We start from the raw sequence: 18951 nt of genomic DNA, 5'->3' as shown, positions 1-18951 counted from the left end.
AATAAAAATGTAGGACCCTTTCCACAGAGGGCTCTATGTGGAACCAAAAAAGGGTTCTCCTAGGCAAAAAAAACCCTTTGGAACCTTTTTTAAAATATTTTTTTAGTGTACCTCTCTCTCACACACATACAGTGCCTTGCGAAAGTATTCGCCCCCCTTGAACTTTGCGACCTTTTGCCACATTTCAGGCTTCGAGATCCAATCGAGAATCTGTGGAAAGAACTGAAAACTGCTGTTCACAAATGCTCTCCATCCAACCTCACTGAGCTTGAGCTGTTTTGCAAGGAGGAATGGGAAAAATTTTAGTCTCTCGATGTGCAAAACTGATAGAGACATACCCCAAGCGACTTACAGCTGTAATCGCAGCAAAAGGTGGCGCTACAAAGTATTAACTTAAGGGGGCTGAATAATTTTGCACGCCTAATTTTTCAGTTTTTGATTTGTTAAAAAAGTTTGAAATATCCAATAAATGTCATTCCACTTCATGATTGTGTCCCACTTGTTGTTGATTCTTCACAAAAAAATACAGTTTTATATCTTTATGTTTGAAGCCTGAAATGTGGCAAAAGGTCGCAAAGTTCAAGGGGGCCGAATACATTCGCAAGGCACTGTACACTCACTCAAACAGCACAGCTCGATCACACCAGATCATTACAGTAACTTATACGAATACAGTGATAGAGCTGTGTCTTGTGTGCTGTTTGGGTTATAATCTTGTCAGGCTGTGGGAATCTGTAACATGAGTTAACAGTCTGAGATTTCCAGTTGATCCCGCATGATGGACTGATTGATTTACAGCAGTGTCACCGGGTCACAGGAGGGATGGCATGCTTCACACAGGCAGCCAATACCATTGTCTGGTGTGTGTGTACTATATATACCAGCCGATGCCTACATGCTTGCACAAAGCCTTCAGTCCAAAAGCTTTCAACAAAGAGAGCACCTAACAGTGCAAAACAGGTAAGGGAACAACAGTAGAGGATTTAGTGATTATTATCAATCAAACTGTCTTATTATTGATTTGGTAATGTATTGCACTGATTGGTAGCTAGTTAATGTTAATTTATCATACTCATACCATGAGAGGTTTATGGCTCAACTAGTTTTTCAGGGATGTCTCTCTGACTCTACGTCTCTGATACAAAACAGACTGCTCTCTCTCAAAGGTTCAACAATGGCTGATGAGTAAGTACTACTTTTTAGAATGTTGTTACATAGGCAGTGTTTATTTATCCTAAATAGCTAATTTGTCATATTGAAATAAATGCTTTGTTCAGAAGTGAGTGAAGTCCATGCATTCATATGTCTGTCTGTCTGTCTGTCTGGCTTTCTCTGTCTCCCTCATTAAACTCTAAATGGCCATTGCAGTGATGTAAGTTTTTCTTTTAACTCTTTTGAAGTAAATCAAAATGAAATGTTTTGATATGTGTACTGACTGTGTGTGTGTCCTCAGAATGCCCCCATGCCAATGGCTCCAAAGGTCGAACACACCAAGGTAGATCTAATGTAATAATTGTCCATCTGTTACAATGGAAATGTGTCTGGAACTCTGCTACCAACACAACACACAAAGCGCTCCCAACACATCTACAGGTGTTATCAATATCAATGTTAACTCTCCTCTCTTGTTTTACCTCTGTTTTATTTTCAGGGAAAGGTATGACAGGTGTGGGTAGGACTGAGTGGGGTACGCCAGTCAGAGAGACTTTGGCTAATTGTAGAGCTGTATGCCATGTTGCTGCCTCTGAACATTATATTAATCCAGTCTTAACAAGTATTTGCATTATAATTTTTGCAGTTCAGTTAGCTAGCTTTGTGTAGTTAACTTAATAAAATAATATGTGAACTGCTAGGCCACTATTGCCCAGGAAGAAGCAAAATGGCTGCTGCTGAATTATGTAATGCTGTTTAAATGTGTCTTCATGTGCTTTTTGGTTGAAACCGACATCCCCAATCTCTCTATGTGTATGGCTCTGGGATAGACCTGTGTGGGGTATGGCTGTAGGAATGTGTGGGGTAGGGCCATTGCGCTCAAATATAATGCGTACCGGAACCTAAATATAAAGAGTACCGGCACCCAAAATGAATACTGGCACCTATTTCAGTCCACCTTGAGCACTGGGTAGGACTGTAGGAATGTGTGGGGTAGGCTTTTGAGGGGTAGGGCTGTGTGGGGTACAAATGCATGGGGTAGGGACTTGTGAGGTAGGCCCGTGTGGGGTAAGTCTGTGTGGGGTAAGTCTGTGTGGGGTAGGGATTATTGGGGTAGGGATTTGTGGGGTAGAGTTATGTGGGTTAGGGTTGTATATACAGTATTCCAGTCTTAGAAAAAAAGGTGCTACTTCGAACCAGAAAGGGTTCTTTGGCTTTCCCTATAGGAGAACCCCTTTTGGATCCAGGTACAACCCTTTTGGTTCCAGGTAGAACCCCTTTGGGTTCCATGTAGAACCCTTTCCAGAGGGTTCTACATGGAACCCAAAAGAGTTCTATCTTGAACCAAAAAAAGTTATACCTGGAACCAAAAAGGCAGATCTATTTAAGGAGCAATACCACATATTCCAACTGTTTTGAAACAAGCAAACTTCCACACTGGCTTTACACAGATGTGGCCCAAATCTAGGAACAGAATGTCACACCCTCAATTATTAAACACTTATTAAACACTTATTTAAATATAATTTATTGTTTTTATTTTCAGCCCAAGTCCAAGATCTCATCCTCCCGCAAGGTGTCACTGAAGGTAACAAAAAGGTCACTGAAGGTAGCAAGCATGGACACAAACACATGCACACAAAAGCACAATCTCCACCACACCGTCAAGCTGCCCAAAACAGCTGATAGAGTAACAGACACACAGACACACACACTACCTCTCCAACCTCCGTTCGTCTACCCCCACCAGATCCTCCTATTGTCACGTGCATTAGAGGAGCTGGAGGCAGAGAAACAAGCCAGAGAGGAGGAGAAGGTTCGCTACCTGGGGGAGCAGCTCCCGCCCCTGCAGGTGTCTGGCCTGTCCTTGGAGGAGCTGCAGGTGAGTGACAGAAACTACAGCAAATCTGGGAGGAGCATGAAGAACTACAGAGGTACTTTACCATTAGAAATAAGGGATACCTCCCGAATGGCGCAGCGGACTAAGGCACTGCATCGCAGTGCTTAAGGCGTCACTACAGACCCGGGTTTGATCCTAGGCTGTGTCATAGCTGGCCGTGACTGGGAGACCCATGAGGTGGCGTACAATCGGCTCAGTGTCGTCCGGGGTAGGGGAGGGTTTGGCCGGACGGGACTTTCTTGTCCCATCACGCTCTAGCAACTCTTTGTGGCGGGCCGGATGCCTGCAAGCTGACTTTGGTCGCCAGCTGGTGCGGCTGGCTTCCAGGTTAAGCGAGCAGTGTGTCAAGAAGCAGTGTGGCTTGGCAGGGTCGTTTATCAGAGGTCGCATGGCTCTTGACATGCGCGTCTCCCAAGTCCATAGTGGAGTTGCAGCGATGGGACAAGACTGTACCTACCAATTGGATATCATGAAATTGGGGAGGAAAAAAAGGGTAAAAGTACAAAATAAAATAAAAGTACAAAATAAGGGCTAAATGTATACTGTGTGTATGTGTTGTAGAAACTGTGTAAGCAGCTCCATACCAGGGTTGACCAAGTGGATGAGGAGCGCTATGACTGTGAGGCCAAAGTCTACAAGAACGGCAAAGACGTATGAAACCACGTAGCCACCTAGAGTACTACACACATTCACACTTATTTAAACAAACATCAAATCATCCATCATCTAATTGATCATCATTTTATTAGTTTAATGTCAGGGACCATGTACAACAAATAGCAGTCATCTGATCCCTCCCCCCACTGCAGATCCACGAGTTGAAGCTGAAGGTGATGGACATGGGGGGTAAGTTTAAGAAGCCAGCTCTGAGGAAGGTCAGAGTATCAGCAGAAGAGATGATGAGAGCACTGCTGGGCACCAAACACAAAGAACACATGGACCTCCGATCCAACCTCAAGTCTGTTAAGAAAGAGGACATCAAACAGGAGAAGGTGAGCAAACATGAAACGACAGACAGAATACAGACAGCAAAACTGGGATCTAACAATAAGCCTGATGAATTGATTCGGGCTAGCTAGGACTGGTCTGATGTGGTTGTTTCTGGTCTGATGTGGTCTTGTTTGCCCCCGGCAGGAGGGCAACCTGGAAGTGGGAGACTGGAGGAAGAACGTGGAGGCCATGTCTGGCATGGAGGGCAGGAAGAAGATGTTCGATGCTGGCGGTGGCCAATAAGGTGGTTCCTCACCACATGGGGGTGGGGACACAGACTTCCATGACACTGAGGGGTAAAAAAAATGTTGGAGAGAGAAGAGAGAGTGGAGATAGTGAGAGGGACTGGGAAAACCCGTGTCCATGACTGAACTAAAGGTGCGCAACTCAGGTCCTAAACCAGGGCTTTAAGACACCACACTTCTGAGTCTCTGTGTCAAAGGTATTACTGCTGTAGAGCTCATGTTGCCTGCTGCAGGTTGAAGCGTAGCTACAAAAGTGTCTGTCAAATCACTACTGTATTTAGTCTAACCAATGTTCTCTCAAGTTGTATCTTTAAAAAAAAAATCAAGTTAAGTTTAAGGAATGTGAATATACAAAACTGCCCAATGTAATTTGTAAAAAGTCAGAAACTTGTAAATAGTAATTGTGTTGACTTAGCCTACACATACGGACTTGTCTGTAGTAACATAGCTAAATAAAATGACATAACCACAAAAACATATTAAAAATCACTGTAATTCAAAAACCAAAGGTTGTATGTATGAATGTTTGACAGCCAGTTGCACAACATGCTGTAACACCACTATTATAGTATACTGTATACTGAACATAGTAGAGTTACACGGTTACCCTGTGGTGTCTAATGAGTCAACAAAACAATTAGATGCTTCATTTTCTATTTTATGAATTGACAATTTCAATATAAATTAGACAGTGATGAATGTACTCTGCATACCACCATGCAGGCAGCTGACAGCATATATCAGTGTGTGTGGAATGGGATGACCTTGTCTTCAGACATCCTGACAGTGTAAAGGCAGAGGCACAGTGTTAACCTCTGACCCAGGATATACTTAGCCTCTGTTCCTTCCAAGAATTCATTCCACTCTGACAAACGCCTCAGACACATCACAGGCGACCTCAGTATAACATCACTGAATGACCTCGGAATGACAGGCGAAGGTTGAGAATCAGAAACACCTCAGGCATGCAAAAACAGAGGCCACCAGAGGTGGAACACAGGTGTGTGTGTGTTGGCTCACTCGTTCGATGTCTGTATATGTACAGATTTAAAAAATACTTGCTCACTCAGAATAGTTTTTTTGCAATTTTGTGCCACCAAACTTCAAAGAAACGTAATATAACATTACGTTGGATTAAAAAAATTAGGATCACAAACTGTAAACTCTATTTATTGCTAAAACCAAAGTAGATGGCTTGGCAGATGAACAGCAGCTGACGTTTTGTCAAAACTGGTCATAAACCAGTACAACACAGTCACAGGTAAAAGGGTCCTATAAATTACTCTTGGTGGAAGGAGTTGATGTTGCTGTGGTACAGGTGTAGCTCTTCCAAGGATGGTAAGTAAAGGTTGAGGCTGTCTCGTGAATTTGTTTGAACTAAGAGAGACCGCTCAGGTTCGTCAGAAGCAGGAATACATTGTGAATGAGACTATCCCTGTCTGTGATGAGTTAAGACTTCTTTACCTAAATGGTTTCCACTCAAAGACAGGTGTTTGAGATGAGAGGGCCAAGAAGGATTCTCCTTTAACTCAATTCTGTTGGGGCTCAAGTCCAGTAACTCAAGACACTTAATCTGATGGGTGTGGTTGGCGATAGCATGGAGTTTCATAAACCTGTTTTTTCTCAGGATGAGGTCTTTGAGCCCTGGGAATATAGGGTTGTGTTCACACTCAAAATGCCAAAACCCTGCAGTCTGTAGGACCTGGTTAGACGGGTCCAACACCTGCAGGTTTGGCAGGCCTGAAATCAGACCACAGAGCATGAAGTTCATAGGTCATAGTTCATATTCCCAGAGATCCTCAGTTTTACCAGACTTCTATTAATATGCAGTACCAGTAAAAAATGTGGACACACCTGCTCATTTTACTTTGTAGAATAACGAATAGTGAAGACATCAAAACTATGAAAAAACACATATGCAAATAATCTGCTCAGACCCCAACCAAGGATCATCAAAAGTCATGCTATAAATTCCCGGACAACCCAAAGATTCCTAGATGCCCTTCCAGACTCCCTCCGCCTGCCCAAGGACATCAGAGTACAAAAATCAGTTAACCACCTAACTGAGGAACTCAATTTAACCTTGTGCAATACCCTAGATGTAGTCACCATCTGGACAGGTTAAAAGCTCTGATGTAAAGTCCCCTGTTTAGGGGCCCTGCATGGTTCTGGTACTGATTCAGACTGATTTTTAGCCCTTTTTCTCCCCAAATTCGTGGTATCCAATTGGTAGTTAGTCTTGCCCCATCGCTGCTACTTCCGTACGGACTCAGGAGAGACGGTCGAGAGCCGTGTGTCCACTGACATACGGCCCCGCCAAGCCACACTGCTTCTTGACACAATGCCCACTTAACCCGGAAGCCAGCCACACCAATGTGTCGGAGGAAACACCGTACACCTGGAGTCGATGGAGCACGATGGGACAAGGACATCCCGGCCAGCCAAACCCTCCCCTAACCCAGAAGACGCTGGGCCAATTTGTGCGCCACCTCATGGGTCTCATGAGGAGACTCCGTGCTAGACTGAGTGCTACTCGTGCTGCTTTAACATACTGTACGAATGAGGTAGTCATAAAAAAAAAATCTAAAACTATTATTGCACATAGTGTGAGTCCATGCGATTTACCATGTGAATTTTTACTCCTGAACTTATTTAGGCTTGCCATAACAAAGAGTTGAATACCTATTGATTCAAGACATTTCAGCTTTTCATTTTTAATTGTGTTTATTGTTGTAATTTTGTAATTGTGTTTTATTTTTTATAATATTATAAGTAATATCTTAATTATTGTTACAAACGTATGATGCTCATTTTCCTGAGTCTCTACTCTTTTGTTTGAAAATAAATTGTTTTTACAGCATGGCAGCCCGAGCTCCCAAGACTGGAATGTACAGCAAAACAGAAAGGGAGTGTAGACACGAGACAGAAGGTATAAAACAGCTGCCATGAGTCTGACTTCAGTAACAAAAAGGTCCGATACAATCACATTGTGAAATGGAACACAAAATGTAGCATTTTTTAAGCGCCAGTTCCGTCAAAAACATGATTTCCAGTTTATTTTGTATTTTTTTCACACGGCGGTCAAAATAACACTGACATTGTGAACATTTTGATAACGCCCTTTTTGTGTAAGAGCCGTTTCAAAAACAATGCCTGGAAATTCAAGCCTGTTCAGGTGGGTGTTTTTTTTGTCCCAGATCATGACATCAATCTGATTATTCTGACCAATGACCAGCCATCGATAATTTGCATATGCATCCTCCTACTTTGAAGGGGTAAGTGGAGTAGGCTCTCGACTAGAGTTTAGACGATCCAATTCGGGAAATTAGGGCTGTGTATGTAAATATATGAACATTTGTATCAACACGTCCAAATGATGAGACAAAGCATTTCAATGGCAAAAGGAGGCTCATGGAAATAAATTATAAAAATATATTTGGAGTTATTTTCATGAAATAAACAGTGATTTATTAGACATACAGTGATGATTTATAAATCTAATGTAAAAGACTACATGGGGTTTTTAACTGACAAGTTCAGGTAGTATTTCCCCATTTCAAAAGTTTTCTAGTTTTGTGTCAACTGAACCCCCTGCTTCGCCGGAGCTGTAGAGAAGGCACGGAGTAACATTTAAAAAATTGTTAACTTGCACAAGGGGTTTGGTGCGGGATCCTCTTAAGTATAATCCATAGAAAATGACATAGACAGCGCTCCCGAAGGATACATGCAATAGGCACAATGTGACATTCAAGAGTCAGTAATATGTAGTAGAGCTCTACAGTAGCAGAGCTACGGAGCAGGCACTTATGAATACAGCAGGCTTCATAATGCACATTGCATTTTAAAGGAAATATCCCCATCCAGTACAGTAAACTTGCCTGAATCAGAAGTGATCCCCCTTTTCACATCTTAATTATACGAATAAAACAATGTTTTAACAAAAAAAAATACAAATCACAGTGATACAGTAACATTGTTGCATTTTGTCATTGTCAATAAATAAGCTGGACCCTGATTACATAAAAATGCTGTATGATCCATGACGTTTAAAATTGTGTGTGTAGGTGTGTATCGTCTCTGTCTTTGGTTCGGCAGCCCAGGATTGCCCAGACTAGTTCATCAGTACCAGTGACCAGAGCAGGTCATCACTGCTCAGTTTTCTTATGAGTCTCTTCACGCTACCAAAGACATCTGTCATTGTTTAGCCAAAGGAAAATATCCACACTGTGTGGAAAAGATGTAAATTTTTACTACAACAGTATCTCCTTAGAACAGGATCCTCAGTAGTGTGTTGTTAAAATAGAGTAAACCAGTAGTATAATGTTTAAATAGAGTACCCAGTAGTGTTTTGTCCACCTTTTCTCAAATCCAGTTGTTGAGGTCTGATTCGGGACTGGGGACTGATTCAGACGCAGGTTGTTATTTATTGTCATTAGTCTTTCCCTGGAGCAGCTTAGCAGTGATCATAAAATCTGTTTTGCAACCCCAACCACACTGCTAACCCAAACCTTCAAATAAGACCAAAAATTGTGAATTTTTAAGATAGACAATTTTGACTTGGCAGCTGGCCCATCTTGCAGAAACAGCTCAGTTCTGCCTCCAGGGCAAGAATCATGACAATAAACATCAACCTGTGATTCAGACCTGGGACACTAGGTGAGTGACTCTCTGGTCAACCAGCAGTACTGCGGACCTACATGTTCAGATTTGAGTACCTCTGCTCTAGTTTTCAGTAGTGTCTTTTTCCAGAACGATCAGTACTATATTGTGTTCACACCCTCAAACATTTTGAGTGACAGGGGATATCACCCAATGGTGTCAGGAATCCCCTCTGTCCTGCCCTCTCGTTAACCGGTCGACAGCTGTAAATGGCTGATACGAGGAATGGGGACGTTAAAGTGTGGCTGTTTCCTTGCACCCACGGATGAGTCGTCATGGGTACGGCTGCATCGCTAACGTTTTGGCTGTGTTGTTGTGGGTTACGTGCCGCTGCGTTGGGTGCGTCTGTTCCACATGCCACGTTTAGAGTGGTAGTGATGTAGGAAGTTCCTCATGTAGATACGCTCCACCTCCAGACCCGACTGCAGAATCCTGACACAGAGCAGGGGAGAGCAACATAATTCCTATTAATGATCAGATTGACAGAGCAGGCATGAGCAACAGAACACACAAACATGCACCAAACAACCATAGACAGACAAACACACACCTGTCCAGCAGCTCCCAGTCCTCTCCTCCCCAGCGGTCAGTGAAGTCATGTGTGTTCATGCCTCCTGCAGCATCCAAGTCAGACTTATAGATCCCCAGCAGACCAAACCCATTCACCTCCCAGTAACCTGGAACACACACAGAGAGACGTGTGTGTGTGTGTGTGTGTGTGTGTGTGTGTGTGTGTGTGTGTGTGTGTGTGCACGTGCTTGTGTGTGTGTGTACCTCTGGGCTCCCTGGGCGTAGCCCCACAGTCCAGTCTCATGACGATAGGAGCAAAGGCCATGTGTCCCTCCACACAGTGTTTCCTGATTGAGTCGATGATGGAGGGGGGGAAGTGGATGTGGAGGTCACACAGAAACACTATACTGTGCTCATTCTGGGGAGGAAAACAGAATATTTATGCCCATTTCATGAAACTCGGTTGATGTATGGAACACAAAACAGGACACACCCACTGTCTGTCACAGTGATGATGTCACTGATCATGTCTCACTCACAGTGATGAGGTCGATGCCGGCCTGTAGACCAGCGGAACGCTCAAAGTTCCCACTCAGCTTCAAGTATTGGTACCTGGTACACAGAGGCAAGTTATCAGGGGTGAAAGTAAGCCGCACGGGTCAATCATTTGCTTATCACAATAATTTAAGCAACGATGCCAACACGATAGCATTTTACACCATCCTTTATTATTGACGCATCTCAGCCAAATGAAACATTTGAAAATGGGTGGTATATGCTCCAAAATGCAGTGTGGTTTCATATCTGTGACAAGAAAAATTAGAAATTTTATCAAGGCATAGATGAATGTCCATGACCGAGACAGCAGTGGACAACACCTCAACATTAATGCTGGAATTATTTTAGAGTGGAGGAATGTGCACAAGTAGTCTACGGGAGGCTTTCAGATGATTTGTTTACATACCATTTTTATAATTTATTGCTCAATGAAATGCCACACACTGCGTACCTGTGCAGGGTGGATGCCTTTAGTGCTGCCTCTATGTCCATGTCAGTGCTGTTGTAGTCGGTGATGATAAGGTTGAAGTTGGGGTCTCCAGTGGTCTGGTGCAGACCCTCCATGTCAACTATCAGCTGCTGCACCCAGCGGGCCTGGTTCTTTACTGACACACACAGACACCCACAAGAATAAAGCAATATATTGCCCTACAACAGCAGGAGAGTAGCAGTAGGGTGTGTGTTTGTGCGTACCTGGTACGATGAAGTGGACAGTGGCAGTTGGGTTCCAGTGAAAACCAACAGGGTTGCAAAGCAACATCTCAGGGGCAGAGCGAAGCGGCGGGAGTCCCCGGGGGCGAGATAGTCTGTGGCGAATCAGAGTATAGATGTAGTGTGACAGGCGAAGGTGTTGGCCATTCACATCCCTCAGCTCCAGCTCCAGGAAGTACCTGCTGCCCTGAGCTCCATCCACTCTCCTCTCAACGTTCAGCACACGCACCAGGCTGAAACGCCTAAGGAGGGAGGGAGGGACAGGTTTAACACACTCACACATATACTGTACACACACACACACACACACACACACACACACACACACACACACACACACTGACCCATGGTGTCTGCGGTTGAGTTTGTCCATGAAGGCCTTGACGACAGGCAGAGCGTCTCTAGGGCGGAGCAGCAGGTTACCAGACACGTTACAGCGGAGGTCTATCCAATCAGAGCGCATCGCTTGGAGGTCTAAAGGGGTCACCTGGAATGTCTGAGCCCAGTTCACCTCAGGGTCAAACACTGGTCGAGGGGTGGAGTCATAAGACAAGCCCTCCACCTCTTCAGAGTCTCCCTCAAGACCCCATAAAGACTCACTCACACCCACCTCCTCCCCCTCTCTCTCACCACCTCCCCCTCTGTCAACCCCTTCAACCAGACGGTCCATCCCTCTGACCACACCAGGGGGCAGATCCCCGTGGAGTGTGTTGTCATAGTCAGGTTGCGGTCGTGACTTTATCTGTGGTTGTGCTCGGAGGATGATATCTGTCTCTAGGACCTGGACTAACTTCCTAGTCACAGTTGCTTTGTGGTCCGACTTAATTAGCGGTGGTTTAACCTCAGGCCGTCGTGTGGTCGACAGTTTGGTAACCGCTGACCACAGCTCTAGTGTACGGTTAACAAGTCTCCGCCCTCGACCGACCCCGATGGACCAATTAGAGACAGTGGGAGGTGGGAGGTGCTTCAGGGGATTGGGTGTTGCGTTACCCCAACCCCTCGGACCAGGCTGTTGAACACGCCGGTGCCTCCCTTGCAGCTGGGGAAGCCTAACTTCTGGTCCGTCTCGCTCTACTGGCAGGTTCTGGTCTAGTTTTTGTGGTGCAGGTAAAATCTTTAACCCGGCTGAGTTCTGTTCTGCTGGTCTCTCTCTTGGTCTGGTTTGTTTTCGGGCTACTGGTCCCATATCTTCGTTGTCTGCTGGCGTCCCTCCTGGTTTCTGTTCCCCTGCTCTGGACTTCACAGGTCTGAGCTGTTCTGCTGGTCTGTCTGCTGGTCTTTCTGCTAGTCTCAGCTGTTCTGCTGGTGTAGTCTGTAGTGATGTATGTGACCAAGGACCAGGGGGGATCCCCAACCCATCCTGTTCTGTTGCTCTGGTCTGGACTACAGCTTGTTGCTCTACTACAGCTGCTGCATTTGTTTCTCTCCTCTTCCTCCTCTTCTTATACGTGAGAGTATCAGACATGTTTGTGTGTGTAGGTGCCCTGTCGGCCTGTGGCAGGGAGAAGAGTTTACGTCGTCGTCTCTGAGCGTAATCGTCATAGTTGTCTCCATAGTCAGGAGGGGCGGGGTCTTTCTTACTAGCCCCCTTTCTCCTCCTCAAGATGCCATCAACTACCAAACACGCAGAGAGAGAAGAGTGTTAAAATAAAACAAAGGCCGACCTGCGACAGTTCATATACACTGCTCAAAAAAATAAAGGGAACACTAAAATAACACATCCTAGATCTGAATGAATGAAATATTCTTATTAAAAACTTTTTTCTTTACATAGTTGAATGTGCTGACAACAAAATCACAAAAATGATCAATGGAAATCAAATGTATCAACCCATGGAGGTCTGGATTTGGAGTCACACTCAAAATTAAAGTGGAAAACCACACTACAGGCTGATCCAACTTTGATGTAATGTCCTTAAAACAAGTCAAAATGAGGCTGAGTAGTGTGTGTGGCCTCCACGTGCCTGTATGACCTCCCTACAACGCCTGGGCATGCTCCTGATGAGGTGACGGATGGTCTCCTGAGGGATCTCCTCCCAGACCTGGACTAAAGCATCCGCCAACTCTTGGACAGTCTGTTGGTGGATGGAGCGAGACATGATGTCCCAGATGTGCTCAATTGGATTCAGGTCTGGGGAACGGGCGGGCCAGTCCATAGCATCAATGCCTTCCGCTTGCAGGAACTGCTGACACACTCCAGCCACATGAGGTCTAGCATTGTCTTGCATTAGGAGGAACCCAAGGCCAACCGCACCAACATATGGTCTCACAAGGGGTCTGAGGATCTCATCTCGGTACCGAATGGCAGTCAGGCTACCTCTGGTGAGCACATGGAGGGCTGTGCGGCCCCCCCAAAGAAATGCCACCCCACACCATGACTGACCCAGCGCCAAACTGGTCATGCTGGAGGATGTTGCAGGCAGAACGTTCTCCACGGCGTCTCCAGACTGTGTCACGTCTGTCACGTGCTCAGTGTGAACCTGCTTTCATCTGTGAAGAGCACAGGCCGCCAGTGGCGAATTTGCCAATCCTGGTGTTCTCTGGCAAATGCCAAACGTCCTGCACGGTGTTGGGCTGTAAGCACGACCCACACCTGTGGACGTCGGGCCCTCATACCACCCTCATGGAGTCTGTTTCTGACCGTTTCAGCAGACACATGCACATTTGTGGCCTGCTGGAGGTCATTTTGCAGGGCTCTGGCAGTGCTCCTCCTACCCCTCCTTGCACAAAGGCAGAGGTAGCGGTCCTGCTGCTGGGTTGTTGCCCTCCTACGGCCTCCTCCACGTCTCCTGAGTTACTGGCCTGTCTCCTGGTAGTGCCTCCATGCTCTGGACACTACGCTGACAGACACCGCAAACCTTCTTGCCACAGCTCGCATTGATGTGCCATCTTGGATGAGCTGCACTACCTGAGCCACTTGTGTGGGTTGTAGACTCCGTCTCATGCTACCACTAGAGTGAAAGCACCACCAGCATTCAAAAGTGACCAAAACATCAGCCAGGAAGCATAGGAACTGAGAAGTGGTCAACACCTGCAGAACCACTTCTTTATTGGGGGTGTCTTGCTAATTGCCTATAATTTCCACCTGTTGTCTATTCCATTTGCACAACAGCATGTGAAATTTATTGCCAATCCGTGTTGCTTCCTAAGTGGACAGTTTGATTTCACAAGTGTGATTGACTTGGAGTTACATTGTGTTGTTTAAGTGCTCCCATTATTTTTTTGAGCAGTGTACTTTTTAACCGAAGACAAATGTGTGTCTCCTACCTCTACCTCTGGCCCGGCCCTCTCCCTCCTGCCCCTCTGGCTCATCCAGCCTCATGTACCTGGAAAATCCATACCTAGAGAGTGGTGATACGGGGGGGGGGGGGGTGTTATCATCTCTCTCTGACGACATTATCCATAACTTCAGTGATTGCACCCTGCCCTCTGCTGGTTGGTAATGGTAACGACCTCATACAGGTTAAGCCGCTTCTTAGACCCGTGTCATAGATAGAGAAGTAACAAATACAAACACTCTCCCTTTCCCTCTCCCGGCCTCTCACCCTCCCCTCCTCACCTGTCCAGGTATAGGGGACTGTCGTGGTAGAAGCAGGTGTTGTCTGTTTCCATGTGTGTGAGCCGCGTGTAGTCGTTGGGATAGATGTAGGACATGTGGACCTGGAGACACAAACATGGTAATAACACGCTCATTTCTGTTAGTTATAGGGTTTCGAGGTGGAATATTTATGGTACTTACAAATTGCAGGCCTTGGTATCGCAGCAAAGGGAAACCTTTGATGATGTAGCTGGGTTTATAGGAGCAGTCAGGTAACACGCCTTGTAGGAACCTACTGTCTAAGGCAGGGACTACACACACACAGAGTTATTTGTTCAATCTAGTGACTGTTGTGTGTGTGTGTGTGTGGTCTTACTCTGGTATAGGGTGTCACGTGGGTCGACTCTCAGCATGTCGGCTGCAGGCTGGTTGCTCAGCTGGTTGTCGGGCTGGTTGCTAGGCGAGCGGGTGTGACTAGCAGCCGTTTGGGGTACATGAGTGATGTCACTCATCCTTAGAGCAGACTCATCTGTACACACACACAAACATCTGAAATACATGTCTGAAATAACAGTTAGGTAGTTAAAATTTGTTAGTAATATTGAATAGCTAGAGTGTGTGTGCACGTGTGTGTGTTACTCACTGCTGTAGAGGGATATGTACTTGGAGCTGATGACTGTAAACCTTAGACCCTCCTGGTTCAGCTGCCACTGTGTCAAAACAAATACACACACACACTTAATACTACTGCCCAGATGCGCGCACACACACACACACACGCACACACACACAGGAAATTGTAGAGAAGAGAAACTCACCGCCACCTCTATGTGGTCTGTTCCTCTGTCGTTCTGTTTATGGACTATCTCAAAGAAGTACCTCCTTTGAACTGACAGCCTGCAGAACACACAAAACAGTTACTGCATGCTAGTTTCTGATAGGCAGTTGTAGACGCCTGTCATGTCATGCCCCTTAACTGTGAATGCCTTTCTTCCTCCCCCTTCCATAGATACCTCCCCCTCTCCTGCCGATACCTGACCTATCACCTCCCTCCCTCTATCACCTCCTTTAACCTCTCGCCCCTGTCCCCCTCCTTTCTACTCTACCCCTCTCTAGCCTGTGGTCCATGCTTCATTATGGTAGTTGTGACAGCTTCTTTTGTCAGGATCAAACCCATGTCTCCCTGCACCATTCATCATTGTACACACACACACACACACACACACACACCACAAAAACTAGACCAGAACCTGCCAGTAGAGCGAGACGGACCACATTTCTGAATGTGTGTGTGTGTTCATCCTGGCTAAGTAACATCGCTCCAAGCCACCACAAGAAGAAAAACAACCTCTGCTAAAAATAACTCTCAGCCCTGTGTTTGGATATGTTTTCAGTTATTCACTTGAAACAAATAGATTCATACACAATTTCGCTTCCCGACAAACTTCCGGAAATCATAGCCTCCACTCATACACACCCACACAGTGTTTAGCTAACTCACCAAACCGGTCTGGATGTCTGACTGGCATACTTCCCAAACTCACCAGGAGCAGTCCACTCCATGCCAGTCTGCAAAACACCACACACAGTCAGAGACCTGCCAGAACCCTAAATAAACACTATCATTACAGTCACTGTAGCCATCGTAGGTCCAAACTGACAAACACTCTCAGAGCCCACCTTGCCAATCCAGGCCAGTAGCTGCAGGTTGAGTGGAGAGTTATCCCGGCTCAGCCAGAACTCAGAGTTATCATCAGAGCTCACCGCAAACACAAACTCACCTGGAACAAAACAGACACACAGAGATGGCAAATCTAGTCAGATAATTCTTTGAATTAGGTGTTCCTCTGGGTTCAGTCACCCTGTGGCATGTAAAGTTGTCAGAACTGATCGTATAATTGAATGGCTGTCTTACTGCACCAAACACAGTTGTCAAAAGCCTTGGTGTTACTATCCACCCAACTTAGATGCTTTACTTCAGAGATCAACAACTACATTCAGCTTTGGGACAATTTTGTCTTGAGTGGATGGTCAGGGTCACGGAACATACTTACAAATAACTCATTTGTAGACTGCGAATTGACTGCAAGAAGCCCAAACATACATAATATTTAACTAAAACAAGCACTTCAAACCTTGCTTACATTTTGTATACGATCACATACAGTACCAGTTAAAAGTTGACACCTACTCATTCAAGTATTTGTCTTTATTTTTAAAATGTTGTACTTTGTAGAATAGTGAAGACATCAAAACTATGAAATAACACATGGAATCATGTATTAACCAAAACAAGTATTAAATCAAAATATATTTTCCATTTTAGATTCTTCAAAGTAGCCACACTTTGCCTTGATGACAACTTTGCACACTCTTGGCCGTCTCTCAACCAGTTTCACCTGTAATGCTTTTCCAACAGTCTTGAAGGAGTTCCCACATATGCATATTGTCCTTTTGAAAATCAAATTATAGTGCAAACCAGATGGGATGGGCATATCGCAGCAGAATGCTTTGGTACCCATGCTGGTTAAGTGTGCCTTGAATTCTAAATAAATCAAACCGTGTCACCAGCAAAGCACCCCCACACCATCATACCTCCTGCTCCATGCTTCGCGGGGGGAACCACACATGCGGAGATCATCTGTACACCTACTCTGCGTCTCACAAAGACACAGAGTTTGGAACCAAAAATCTCAAATGTGGACACATCAGACCAAAAGACAAATTTTCACCAGTCTAATGTCCATTGCTCATGTTTCTTGGCCCAAGTCTCTTCTTCTTATTGGTGTCCTTTAGTAGTGTTGTTTTTGCAGCAAATCGACCATGAAAGCCTGATTCACGCAATCTCTTCTGAACAGTTGATGTCGAGATGTGTGTGTTACTTTAACTCTGTGAATCATTTATTTGGGCTGCAAGTTCTGAGGCTGGTAACTCTACTGAACTTATCCTCTGCAACGGAGGGAACTCTGGGTCTTCCTTTGCTGTGGCGGTCTTCGTGAAAGCCAGTTTCATCGTAGTGCTTGATGGTTTTTGTGACAGCACAACTTTCAAAGTTCTTGAAATTCTCCAGATTAATTTAAGACATGAAGGTCAGTCAATGATGGATTGTCGTTTCCCTTTGCTTATTTGAGCGGTTCTTGCCATAATATGTACTTGGTCTTTCGCCAAATAGGGCTAACTTCCGTATACCACCCCTACCTTGTCACAACACAACTGATTGGCTCAAACACATTGAGAAAAGAAATTACACAAATTAACTTTTAAAATCTAATTTTATTTGTCACATACGTGTTTAGCAGATGTTATTTTGGACGTAGTGAAATGCTTCTATTTCTAGCTCTAACAGTGCAGTAATGTCTAACAGTAATATCTAACAATTTCACAACAATACACACATCTAAAGTAAAGGAATTAAGAATATAAATATTGGGTGAGCAATGTCAGAGCGGCATACACTTAGATACAGTAGAATAGAACAGTAAATACACGAGATGAGTAACGCAAAAAATGTAAACATTAAAGTAGCCAGTGAAAAGTAGCCAGGGATTCCAAGTCTATGTAAACTCAGCAAAAAGAGAAACGTCCTCTCACTGGCAACAAGGGGGGTCAAAATAAAAAGTAACAGTCAGTATCTGGCGTGGCCTCCAGCTGCATTAAGTTTGTCAGTGCATCTCCTCCTCAAATCACCAGATTTGTCAGTTCTTGCTGGGAGATGTTACCCCACTCTTCCACCAAGGCACCTGCAAGTTCCCAGACATTTCTGGGGGGGGGGGGGCCCTACCCCTCACCCTCCGATCCAACAGATCCCAGACATGCTCAATGGGATTGAGATCTGGGATCTTCGCTGGCTGTGGCAGAACACTGACATTCCTGTCTTGCAGGAAATCACACACAGAACGAGCAGTATGGCTGGTGTCATTGTCATGCTGGAGGGTCATGTCAGGATGAGGAGGATGTCTTCCCTATAACGCACAGCGTTGAGATTGCCTGCAATGACAAAAAGCTCAGTCCGATGATGCTGTGACATTCCTTCGACGATAAACGCGAATCCGACAATCACCCCTGGTGAGACAAAACTGCGACTCGTCAGTGAAGAGCACTTTTTTCCAGTCCCGTCTGGTCCAGCAACAGTGGGTTTGTGCCCATAGGCAAGGTTGTTGCCAGTGAAGTCTGGTGAGGACCTGCCTTACCACAGGCCTACAAGGCCTCAGTCCAGCATCTCTCAGCCTATTGCGGACAGTCTGAGCACTGATGGAGGGATTTGGCGTTCCTGGTGTAACTCGGGCAGTTGTTGTTGCCATCCTGTACCTGTCCCGCAGGTGTGATGTTCAGATGTACCGATCCTGTGCAGGTGTTGTTACATGTGGTCTGCCACTGCGAGGACGATCAGCTGTCTGTCCGGTCTCCCTGTAGCGCTGTCTTAGGCACCTTACAGTACTGACATTGCAATTTTTTGCCCTGGCCACATCTGCAGTACTCATGCCTCCTTGCAGCATGCCTAAGGCACGTTCACACAGATGAGCAGGGACCCTGTGTATCTTTCTTTTGGTGTTTTTCAAGTCAGTAGAAAGGCTTCTTTAGTGTCCTAAGTTTTCAGAACTGTGACCTTAATTGCCTATTGTCTGTAAGCTGTTAGTCTCTTAATGACCCCCATATAAACTCAGCAAAAAAAGAAAACGGCCCTTTTC

General features: G+C 45.3%; 2 protein-coding genes across 7 annotated transcripts in view; one reads left to right on the top strand and one right to left on the bottom strand.

Annotated features, from left to right (window-relative positions):
- Window positions 1–883: 883 nt before the first annotated feature.
- On the top strand, window positions 884–4790 carry tnni1c (troponin I, skeletal, slow c). 6 transcript variants are annotated; one of them, XM_052465873.1, is made up of 8 exons: window positions 884–960; window positions 1150–1189; window positions 1454–1495; window positions 2699–2740; window positions 2903–3034; window positions 3614–3703; window positions 3862–4044; window positions 4187–4790. In XM_052465873.1, exons 3-8 carry the CDS (start codon window positions 1463–1465, stop codon window positions 4283–4285), a joined length of 579 nt encoding a protein of 192 aa, XP_052321833.1. In that variant the 5' UTR covers window positions 884–960; window positions 1150–1189; window positions 1454–1462; the 3' UTR covers window positions 4286–4790. The 6 variants fall into 6 exon arrangements, with proteins under 6 accessions (XP_052321833.1, XP_052321831.1, XP_052321834.1 ...); XM_052465871.1 differs by having other exon boundaries at window positions 1454–1593; window positions 2699–2751; XM_052465874.1 differs by having other exon boundaries at window positions 894–960; window positions 1167–1189.
- A 2911-nt stretch (window positions 4791–7701) lies between these two features.
- The window catches only part of b4galnt3b (beta-1,4-N-acetyl-galactosaminyl transferase 3b), a 50820-nt gene continuing 39570 nt past the window's right edge, over window positions 7702–18951 (bottom strand). The window contains exons 6-20 of the mRNA XM_035791194.2: window positions 15944–16044; window positions 15765–15832; window positions 15082–15160; window positions 14907–14973; window positions 14640–14792; window positions 14465–14574; window positions 14285–14385; window positions 13993–14066; window positions 11070–12339; window positions 10708–10967; window positions 10466–10619; window positions 9996–10068; window positions 9721–9874; window positions 9497–9623; window positions 7702–9378 (exon numbers count right to left, since the gene is read on the bottom strand). Coding sequence (XP_035647087.1) covers window positions 9267–9378; window positions 9497–9623; window positions 9721–9874; window positions 9996–10068; window positions 10466–10619; window positions 10708–10967; window positions 11070–12339; window positions 13993–14066; window positions 14285–14385; window positions 14465–14574; window positions 14640–14792; window positions 14907–14973; window positions 15082–15160; window positions 15765–15832; window positions 15944–16044 — 2903 coding nt within the window. The 3' untranslated portion in view covers window positions 7702–9266. The remainder of the gene's footprint in view (window positions 9379–9496; window positions 9624–9720; window positions 9875–9995; window positions 10069–10465; window positions 10620–10707; window positions 10968–11069; window positions 12340–13992; window positions 14067–14284; window positions 14386–14464; window positions 14575–14639; window positions 14793–14906; window positions 14974–15081; window positions 15161–15764; window positions 15833–15943; window positions 16045–18951) is intronic.

This window comes from Oncorhynchus keta, chromosome 17 (assembly GCF_023373465.1).
Source record: "Oncorhynchus keta strain PuntledgeMale-10-30-2019 chromosome 17, Oket_V2, whole genome shotgun sequence".
Taxonomy (NCBI): domain Eukaryota; kingdom Metazoa; phylum Chordata; class Actinopteri; order Salmoniformes; family Salmonidae; genus Oncorhynchus; species Oncorhynchus keta.
The sequence above is the reverse complement of the archived record's forward strand: the minus strand, read 5'-3'. Positions and strand labels throughout refer to the sequence as shown.